Genomic DNA, 11,312 nt, shown 5'->3' with positions numbered 1-11,312 from the left:
CTTTCCATGCAGAGCTCAGTATGTTCATTTGTTCGAGTGGGGGTTCTCTGAAGGCTTGGTTGTGATCAGATGAAATCTCCTCTAATCATTCTTGTGATAGACTCCAATCCACTGCCACTGACTTGTTCATCGGGGACAAACTTACACTTATCAAGAACATCTTGATTTTTATTACCACATGATCTGTGTAAAGCTGCTCTGAGACAATGTTCATTATTAAAAGCGCAAATCAATTAAACATGAACTGAACTGAACTGTATAAAGTGTGAGAGAGCTCAGGGTTGATCTTCACGGGGTCACAGTCACATGGTGTGGTATTCTGTTGTTGTGTAACAGTTTTTATGATTTATTGTACAGAAGTGTCTCAAGTAGAAGTTGAGCATCCATCATGCTCCTGAGAGACTTATTTGTTTGGCACAGTTTTTTCAGGGGCTGACGTTATACCAGATGTTCAGGGTCTGGATGAAATTTTGCATTGTCCATCTCTTTATCAAGTATGCAGATGACATCACCGTGGTCGGCCAGATCAGCAACAACAACAACAAATACAGGGAAAAGATCTGAAGCCTGACAGTGTGGTGTCCCACCAACAACCTGACCCTCAACGGCATAAAAATTTAAGTGCTCATTGTGGACTTTTGTAAATCTAACAGCAGGAGACACTCCGCAGTCTACATCAAAGTAAAGGAGCTTTAAGTTCTTGGGAGTTTACATCGCTGAGGATTTGTCCAGGCACCAGAACACTTCAGCTCTGGTTAGTAAAGCACAACAATACCTGTACTTTTTTAAGAGTCTCAAGAAAGCTCATCTGTCTCCGGGGATTTTAACGAGTTTCAACCGCTGCATCATCGAGAGCATCCTGACCAACTCCATCATTGTATGGTACGAAGGCTCCACTGTGTGTTAATGTAAAGACCTGCAAAGTCTGGTCAAAACCGCCTGACGCATCACTACCACACAACTACCTGCCATTGAACACCTTCACCACTGCAGATGTCTGTGCAGAGCTCAAACTTTATCAAGGACTCACATCCCAGTCACAAACTGTTTAACCTCCTTCCATCAAGAAGAAGATACAGAAACATACACACCAGAACCAGCAGGTTCAAACACGGCGTTCCATCACCATCACCATCACCATCACCTTCACCATCACCCTACTGAACTCTACACTACACTATTAGATCACTGGATAAACACTGGATAAACACTGGATAAACACTGTATACATATTACATACTGTATTTTTATACTTCTCATTCTGTACAATTATTGTGCCTTCAAACATCTGCACTAGTTTATTTGTGTATTTATACATTCACATTACTGTACATCCTGACTAATATTTTATATTTATATATATATATATAGTGGACTTGTGCACATTTTATTCAACGCCAAATCCTTCTACTTGTGGTTCCTTCACAACAGTGTCTGCACATTTACACTGCCATAAACTCAGAACTATTCACTTGTACTTTTCTACAGTGTTCACACAAGTTTTACTTTATATTTACTCACTGTACATATCAGAATCAGATAATGTTATATGATAAATATATGTTTATATATACATATATTTACATACTGTACATATATTTACATATTTATCTGCACTTGTCAATTTGCACAATTGCTGCTATTTGCGCTTCTGGTTGATGCTAAACTGCATTTTGTTGCTGTGTACCTGCACTATACAATGACAAAGTTCTATCCATCCATCCATCCATCCATTTATCCATCCATCCACTGGGACTGAGGTTTTATCCAGAGAAGATTCTTTGCAGTGCATTTCATAAAACTGCTTGATTCTGGCCTGTGTGTCTTTTCATCTTCTTCTCTCTATATCCATCTTCACCCATCTTCATTGATCTTCCTCCATCTTTCATTTATCTTTCACCATCTTCATCAATCTTCTTCCATCTTCTTTTATCTTTATCCATCTTCACTCATCTTCAACCATCTTCACCCATCTTGATCCAACACTCACACTTATGTTATTTATTGTGATTTTTTTTCTCCCCCCTCAAATCAGGTTGTGCAGCACCATCATGTCCAGCACTTAGCACCAGCCATGAATCACAGAGAGGAGCTAGAGGAGGTGGAGACCAAAGCCACACAACCTCAAAGCATCAGACACCCAAACGGTTCACCTGTAGAAGGAGGCCATCCGAGGTGGAGGCCATGCCAACTGAACAGCAAAGATTACAAGGGAAATCCCCATCATCATCATCATCATCATCATCGGCATTACCGACAATCACACCAAGAGCAGCCTGGTTCTAACCGAGTTCTACCACGAGAAAGCCAAAAACCTGCCCCCTGCCCCACCCCTAGAGGGTCGAATGAGAGTGGAGATGCAGATCCACAACTTTGTCAGCAGCAACGTTCAAGCAGATTGAGGTATCGACAGAGTGGTGATGGTGGGCATCAGCACAGACATCAACTGCAACCCAGACAGATTCATGCAGCACCTCAGGCCTTTGATGCACCTGAGAGCAGTTCATCCATGGACATTTTGTCACCTGAGGAGTCTTCCCAGGAACTGATGACACCATCTTCACAGGACGATCTGAACCCTTCTCAGGAAGAACCAAACCCTTCTCCACAGAAAGTGCCATCTGTAGAAGCTCAAGCTAGAAGTAGCCCAGGTCTACATTGTTCATCCAGTACTGAGAGTAACCTTCATGCACACTCTGAGCAGACTGAGCATCAGAACAGAGAGAGAGAGCAGATGGAGGAGTGCAAATGTGGGATAGACCAATGGAAGGAGGAAGGATGTCTTGAACAGAAAGAGGAAGGGACAGAGCCTCACAGAGAAGCTGAACATGAAGAACAGAATCATATGCAGAAGAATTCCATGGCAAATGATGATAAGTTCAGAGGTAGTAGGAAAACCAGTAGAAGGTCTGGACCCATCAGAGTGGATGTGCCACCTTTTGCAGAATTTCCACATCAGCAAATAACAGTCCAGAATTTCCAGTCTCAGCCTTTCTCAGAACCACTTAGAGGTTATCCAATGGAGCCCATATCAGGTTCTATGTTCAGCTCCACTGCTGCAAGCACTGACATGAGTCCTGAATTCAGAAACGCTGCTCAGTCGTATGAAGAAACATTTTCAGACTCTAGTTCAGAAACCTGTTCTACATCATATCCATCAGTCCCTGAGTCTTGTCCAAAAATCTACCCAGTGACTCCAACAAAATCAGACAGAGAACTTTACCACTCACCACAAACAGGATGGTATCAGGAACCGTCTAAGGAACAGTGGGACTTTGAGAACAAACATGATATGTCTCTCAGTGAAGATATTCCACAGAACAGTCTGCATGAGGAGCAGAAAGCACAGGGTTCTGTTGGATCCAGACTACACCACTATGATGAACAGTCAGGAGATGAATGTAGCACTTCTGATAGAGGCACAACTAATGTTTGGAGACATCGTGTAGAAAATAAATGTTCAGAGATCAGGAAGGAGCAGTGTGAGCTTCATCATGGTTTGCCAGTAATGGACAGAGAAGAGAAGTCAGCACACAACTCTGGAGAAGACAGAACATATACTATTCAAGAATCTGCTGATATTTCTGGAAATGCGATCTCTCTGGCAATACGAGACATAAGGGAGGCTATTGAGGAAGTGAAGACCAAGACGGTGCGTTCCCCATACACACCTGACAAACCCAAAGAGCCAGTTTGGGTAATGAGGAGAGACATCAGCCCGATGGAAGAGTGTGGTCCAAACCTTTATTCACCCCCATCTCCTCCACAGCTTCCCTTTCTTCAGAACACAGTAAGTGTCTTCTCAACAATCTCCATCCTCAACTCAGACTAATCTCTTTCAGTGCTCTTTAATGTTCTGTTCTGTCAGACATGTTCCCAGGTTCTAGCTTCAAATGACAAGGTTCCTCTGGGGGCCGAAGTTTCAGGAACTCATGAGCTCCAGGAAGGAGACATCAGTCCCAGTTTACCAACAGCGGAAGAGGTGAATTGCTCATTTTGTCATTTTCTGTACCATGTTTTAACCACATTTACACCATTTTAATGCTGTTTTGTTTTCTGTATTCAGTTGAGAAGGAACTTGGCTGCTTTCCCCACATACATTGATGGTGAGATCCAGTTATTAAAATCTAACCGATCATCACATGAAAAAATCTGTGATTTAGTGGTGTGTTGAAAAGAAGGTTGAACTTCTGAAGAAGATTATGACATTCATGAAAAAGAGTTTTAATACTAAAGCAAGAAACCCAATGAACACAGTTCAACACGTCTCCTTTCACTGGAGCCACAACTGCACCTTCACATACATCATCTCCAGCACAAGCATCCATATTCACCTCATCACATCACTGTGGGGTTTCCTCTGACCACAGAAACTGTAAATTACGGTTTTCCTGGGGATTTCAAATGAAGGCAAATTGTGTTGAGGTGGAAATTTGACAGGAAAGAAGATTTTATTTTAAAGTATAAAAGGTTCATTTAAAAGCTTAACAACTGTTTTGAACTGTTTTGGCGACTTTTCCTCACCATGTCCAGCTTTTCTTGAAAAGAGCATCTTGTAAATGTCCTTGTAAGTGTATCTGTGACCAAATCAGCTTCTTCTCATCTGTTAGTCATTGTGGAGGTGAATGTAACACGGCTAAATGCAGACAATATATTTATAATATTGTGCAGTTTGATACAGATGCAGGTTGTGAGCTCCGACTAGTGCTCTCTCTGACCGTCCAATCAAAGGAATGGGAAATGGGAACGGACGGAAAATGCACAAATTACAGAGACAATATGCCCCGGTGTCACCAACTCAAATTCAGACTGGTTAAAGCAGCAGCTTTGAAACTCCAGGTGGCTGCAGTGTTGATCCTGAAGACCTCATCACAGATTTCTTTGACTCCGTCAACGCATGAAGGCTGAAATCTGATTAAATAAAAACTCCAACATAAACAGACACTAAAGGAAGCAGCATAGCCCAGAGAAACACTACGGAATGAAGAGTAGAAATTATTGGGAATGAGGTCATAAATATTTATGAACAAATATATAAAAAAAAAAAATGTAAGTCATTGACTCTGATTATGAGAAGGACTCGCTGACCCTGAAGACCAACCACTGCTTTAGAGTTACACATGAAGTTTATAAAACAATTTAGTTCCTGTTAAACAGTTAATCAGCAAATTCTGACTAATCAGAATTCAGTGTTTGTTTTGGCATAGTATTAATCATAATCATAATCATAATCATAATCATACGTGGTTGGATTAGATATCATCTCTGTAATGTTTATGGTCAGAGATGTTCCTCAGTAAGTGTTCTGTTTTGTGTGCTCAGTTCCAGGGCCATGTGATCCTGATGATCTGATCGATGGAATCATATTTGCAGCCAGTTTTTTGGGTTCCACACAGCTGCTGTCTGAGAGAACTCCGAGTAAATGCGCTCGCATGCAGCAGGCTCAGGAGGCCATGAGCCGCGTCCGGGTGAGATATAAAGTGATCACTGGCATTGATTTAACTAAATATTAAGTGATGTTCCTCAGCTGAACTTTTCACTTTTGAACATTACTCCTCAGTGAGTGAGGTGGAGATGATTGTAAGAGACAGCTCTGAGGCTCCAGGCTGCTCATGTCACTGCAATTACAAACATCTCACTGATCACATTTCTCACCATCAGCATTTCATACACATATGGAGTCTTCACCATGGCAACACACCACCCTGTTCACCTTCAGCCAAACATCCCATAATAACAAGCGTGCGCGCACACAGAGAGAGAGAGAGAGAGAGAGAGAGAGAGAGAGAGAGGCAGATTGACAGAGAGAGAGAGAGAGAGAGGGGGGCAGAGACAGAGAGAGACAGAGAGAGAGAGAGAGAGCAGAGAGAGAGAGAGAGAGAGAGAGAGAGAGAGAGAGAGAGAGAGAGAGACAGAGAGAGAGAGAGCAGAGAGAGAGAGGGGCAGAGAGACAAAGAGAGACAGAGAGAGAGAGAGAGGGGGGGGCAGAGAGACAGAGAGACAGAGAGAGAGAGAGAGAGAGAGAGAGAGAGAGGCAGATAGAGAGAGAGAGAGGGCAGAGAGACAGAGAGAGAGAGGTAATGAATGGTATTGTGATTGCTGTTGTTTCTTCAGTTTTTGGGGTCCGGTTGATTCTTGTTTTGTGGATAACTGGACTGATTACAAGCAACAGGATGACAGACAATACTAAACATTACAGCTGTGTGTGTGTGTGTGTGTGTGTGTGTGTGTGTGTGTGTGTGTGTGTGTTATATGGTGTTATACAGTAAAAGGTTTATGTTCTTATTCTTGATGTTCAGGCTGCAGGAGCTGAGCTTCACAATACTACTGAGGTGGATCTCTTTGTATCAACTCAGAGGATCAAAGTTCTCAGCGCTGACACACAGGTAAACAAAACACACACACTCACACACACACACACACACTCACACACTCACACACTCACACACTCACACACTCACACACTCACACACTCACACACACACAAATTTGTAATATTTTGTTGTGAATGATGCATGGCAGGATACAATAATGGACCACCCTTTGAGGACCATCTCATACATCGCAGACATCGGGAACATGGTGGTGTTGATGGCACGCAGGAAGATGATTCGCTCTCACAGTGTGCAGGAGCAGCTGGAGACGGCCGACGCCCAGCACTCGAACCCAGCACAGGACGGGCAGCACCAGTACAGGATGATCTGTCACGTGTTCGAGTCAGAGGATGTAAGCTCCTGTCTGTCTGTCCCTATCTGTCTATCACTCTGTCCCTGTCTGTCTCTATCTGTCTGTCCCTCACTCTGTCCCTGTCGGTCTCTATCTGTCTATCACTCTGTTGTTCTGTCTGTCCCTGTCTGTCTATCACTCTTTCCCTGTCTGTCTCTATCTGTCTATCACTCTGTTGTTCTGTCTGTCCCTGTCTGTCTATCACTCTGTCCCTGTCTGTCTCTATCTGTCTATCACTCTGTTGTTCTGTCTGTCCCTGTCTGTCTATCACTCTGTCCCTGTCTGTCTCTATCTGTCTGTCCCTGTCTGTCTATCACTCTGTCCCTGTCGGTCTCTATCTGTCTATCACTCTGTTGTTCTGTCTGTCCCTGTCTGTCTTTCACTTTGTCCCTGTCTGTCTCTATCTGTCTGTCCCTGTCTGTCTATCACTCTGTCCCTGTCTGTCCCTGTCTGTCTATCACTCTGTCCATGTTTGTCTCTATCTGTCTGTCTGTATCTGTCCATCACTCTGTTGTTCTGTTTGTCCCTGTCTGTCTATCACTCTGTCCCTGTCAGTCTCTATCTGTCTGTCCCTGTCTGTCTATCACTCTGTCCATGTTTGTCTCTATCCGTCTGTCTATCAGTCTGTCACTGTCTGTCCCTGTGTGTCTATCACTCTGTCCCTGTCTGTCTATCACTCTGTCCCTGTCGGTCTCTATCTGTCTGTCCCTGTCTGTCTATCACTTTGTCCATGTTTGTCTCTATCCGTCTGTCTATCAGTCTGTCACTGTCTGTCCCTGTGTGTCTATCACTCTGTCCCTGTCGGTCTCTATCTGTCTGTCCCTGTCTGTCTATCACTTTGTCCATGTTTGTCTCTATCTGTCTATCATTCTATCACTCTGTTGTTCTGTCTGTCTAACCCTTTCTGGTTGTTAAAAAAAATATATATATATTTTTAACTATTTAGATTATTTCTAATTAAAATGATTGCAGATAAATGTGTTTCTGCGAGAACATTAAGGTTTATCTTCTTCTCTATTCTTACTTACTGGAATTACTACTGGAATTGCTTCTTCAAACCTCTTCCTCTTTCTCTGTCTTCCGGTTTCGTTCATAGGCTCAGTTGATCGCTCAGTCCATCGGTCAGTCGTTCAGTGTTGCATATCAGGAGTTCCTGAGAGCGAACGGAATTGATCCGGACGATCTGAGTCAGAGGGAGTACAGTGACCTGCTCAACACTCAGGACATGTACAACGACGATCTGGTCCACTTCTCCAAATCTGAGAACTGCAGAGACGTGAGTGAAACACAGCATTATACATATAGACAGAATAGAGGATAAAATTCTTACACCTACAGCTGGGCTTTAAACTGACAACGTTCTGCTCTGTAGCTCAGACTCTTCCTGCTGGAGGTCACTGCAGAACACACACACACACACACACACACACACACACACACACACACACACACACACACACACACACTTCCTTTATCTATATAAAGCTTAGTAAAGATGTAAGAGCAGATTGTGTGCTTTACTCATATTAATACACACTCCTGTACACACACACTCCTACACACACTCCTGTACACACACACACACTCCTACACACTCCTGTACACACACACACTCTTACACACACTCCTACACACACACACACTCCACACACACTCCTGTACGTACACACACACACAAACACACACACACACACACACACACACATACTCCTGTACACAGACACACACATACACACTGCCACACACACACACACACTCACACACACTCTCCTTTACACACACACACACACACACACACACACACACACACACACACACACTTAACAGCTGTAACATCTGTACCAGAGCTGAAACCCTGGCGCTTAAACACATCTGTTCAGAGATCACATGTGAAAGATCATTTTCTTATGTACATGAGTGGTGTGTGTGTGTGTGTGTGTGTGTGTGTGTGTGTAACAGGTGTACATAGAGAAGCAGAAAGGTGAGATCCTTGGTGTGGTCATTGTGGAATCCGGTTGGGGCTCCATCTTACCCACCGTCATCATCGCCAGTCTGATGCACTCGGGACCTGCAGCCAAATCTGGCCGTCTGAACATCGGAGATCAGATCATGACGGTGAACGGGACGAGTCTGGTGGGTCTCCCCCTGTCCACCTGCCAGAGCATCATCAAGGTAAGGACCTTCATCTCCTCCTCCTCCTCCCCATCATCATCATCATTACACCACACTGAGGGTCATTTACTGGCTTCAACCTCAACTTCAACCAACCTCTGATCTCACATTATCTCCCATTCACTCTCTCTCAGACTGCATCTTACTGTAACACACACACACATAACAATAATAACAAAAACATTACAATAAATATCGTCATGTTCACTCTCCACTTCACACTCAACAGTTTACCATGGACAAGTTTGTGTGGAAAAGTTTGTGCACCCTGTTCTTAGGGCCTGAAGTCTCAGTCCAGGATTAAGATGAACATTGTCAGATGTCCTCCAGTCACCATGGTCCTCATCCGCAGACCAGACCTTCGCTACCAACTAGGCTTCAGTGTACAGAATGGAATTGTGGGTAACTCAGAAACAAACCTGATTGCCCAGGAGCTGGTTATTTAATTACTATTCAAAATCTGACCAACTTTGTGTCTAATCTAAAATGTGTAGTTTTAGAATCTTGCTGAATTAAAAAATGAATGTTTTGTCCACTAAGTAATCGTTTAATACTAAAATAAGTAGCACGTTTCTCATCTTTTTATATTTATACTCAGCTACAATAAAAGTAACGTAGTGATGAACCTGAAGTGTTGCTCTGATTGTAGTGTTTGTGTTTCTGACATCTGAGTGCAGATCTGCAGTCTGATGAGGGGGGGTATTGCAGAAAGGGGCGGAGTCAGAGTGGGTCACCGCATTATTGAGATTAATGGGCACAGTGTGGTGGCCACGCCCCATGAGAAGATTGTTCATATTCTTTCTAGTGCAGTTGGAGAGGTAAAGAAGCAACACTCAACAACAGACTACACACAATTACAACACTTTCTTGCCTGCTTGTGTTTGTATCACAGTACAGATTTCATTACGTGTTTCTACTGTTTATATTGTAAACCTGCTCCACGTGAGAGTTGTGAGGTCACCTGGTCTCCTTATCCTGAGCTTGTTACAGTTACAAATCTTTAGTGTGAATTTAAATCGGATTACTTCACATCCAGAGAGAATTCAGGGCAAATCACAGCCGTTACGCAGCTGGATCTTCTGATCTTCACGTTCACATTATCTGGATATAAACGCTTTTTTTCATTCTTCTCAGATCCACATGAAGACGATGCCTGCTGCTATGTACCGCCTGCTGACGGCTCAGGAACAGCCGGTCTACATCTGAACCTCGCTAGCATCACATGCTTCAGCCTCACACACTCGCTAACGTTTCATGTGGTTTTCAGATTGTTTACAGTTGTGTTTACACTGGATGTAAAGATTTTTCATACATAATATTAAAATAAGCCTTAATACTGTATGTAATGATGGAGAGATGCGACGTCACCCACACATGCTAACAGTACTGGTGTGTAATCCAGATTACATCTGAAAGACTGAGTGCAGCGGGGGAGGGGCGGAGCCACAGGTGGGGTTACATTATATGTCATTTATATTTAGTTGCATTTGTGTTAAATTTCAATTTCTGTGTCTGGTATATTTTTATTTCTTGGAGATGTAGTGCAGGTTTACGCAATACGAGTGCCGCAGTCACAACCCTGCAGATTTATAGATTTAATTGCAGCGATTGACGTAATTTAGTTTTGAAATGCAAGCAAAAAAAATCAGTGTGGTGTACAAGTATAAATAACTGTATTTACTCTCTCTCTCTCTCTCTCTCACACACACACACACACTCCTCCAGAACACTTCTTCATAAGCCAAAGACTAAAATCCAGAGATTTATTTATGAACTGAAGACTGGACCTTTACTAACATCAGACTGCTGTGTGTGTGTGTGTGTGTGTGTGGTTATATTATGCTCTGAATTATTTCACCGGAACCGTTAGTAATGAAAGTCAAGGAAATGTGTATTTATTTTAGATCTGAACATTAACATTTACAGCAAACTGATTAGAAAAATGCATAAATCACACTGACCTCAAAAATCTAAATAATCTGTTTAATTACAGTAAACATGTAAATGCTGTGATTTTTTCCATTAATAATTAAAGAATTTTATAAATGATTTTTGTTTTAAAGCTCAAAATCCATTATTTCCTCCTCAAACACCAAACCAGAACCAGAGCTGTAGAGTCCAATCTCTCAATCACACACACACACACACACACACACACACACACACACACACACACACACACACCCCCCTTTTAGTTTCTTATAAAATGTGCGAATATAAAAAAAGATGAACATTTTATTATTGTTGTTGTTGTAACGCTGCTGAATAAAGAGTTGAGTTTGTTTTTAAAATGATCACATTTAATGCTGTACAGGGAAACTGGTTTTCAGAATCACAATCAGGATCCATCCTGAAATACTATAAAGATGGAGAGTGAGGAGTGGTAGATGTAGGCGGAGTGGGGTGGGTGGGTG

General features: G+C 42.6%; 1 protein-coding gene across 1 annotated transcript in view; it reads left to right on the top strand.

The window, feature by feature from the left end:
• apba1b (amyloid beta (A4) precursor protein-binding, family A, member 1b) overlaps positions 1 to 10,947 on the top strand; it is a 14,029-nt gene extending 3,082 nt beyond the window's left edge. The window contains exons 3-13 of the mRNA XM_046861783.1: positions 2,036 to 3,790; positions 3,869 to 3,982; positions 4,067 to 4,106; positions 5,323 to 5,468; positions 6,300 to 6,386; positions 6,523 to 6,726; positions 7,823 to 8,002; positions 8,686 to 8,898; positions 9,177 to 9,296; positions 9,576 to 9,716; positions 10,033 to 10,947. Of these exons, the coding sequence (XP_046717739.1) occupies positions 2,075 to 3,790; positions 3,869 to 3,982; positions 4,067 to 4,106; positions 5,323 to 5,468; positions 6,300 to 6,386; positions 6,523 to 6,726; positions 7,823 to 8,002; positions 8,686 to 8,898; positions 9,177 to 9,296; positions 9,576 to 9,716; positions 10,033 to 10,104 (3,033 nt within the window). The 5' untranslated portion in view covers positions 2,036 to 2,074 and the 3' untranslated portion in view covers positions 10,105 to 10,947. The remainder of the gene's footprint in view (positions 1 to 2,035; positions 3,791 to 3,868; positions 3,983 to 4,066; positions 4,107 to 5,322; positions 5,469 to 6,299; positions 6,387 to 6,522; positions 6,727 to 7,822; positions 8,003 to 8,685; positions 8,899 to 9,176; positions 9,297 to 9,575; positions 9,717 to 10,032) is intronic.
• Positions 10,948 to 11,312: the final 365 nt, after the last annotated feature.

Source organism: Silurus meridionalis, chromosome 11 (assembly GCF_014805685.1).
Source record: "Silurus meridionalis isolate SWU-2019-XX chromosome 11, ASM1480568v1, whole genome shotgun sequence".
Classification (NCBI taxonomy): domain Eukaryota; kingdom Metazoa; phylum Chordata; class Actinopteri; order Siluriformes; family Siluridae; genus Silurus; species Silurus meridionalis.
Note: the sequence above shows the minus strand (reverse complement) of the source record. Positions and strands in the feature narration are given on the sequence as shown.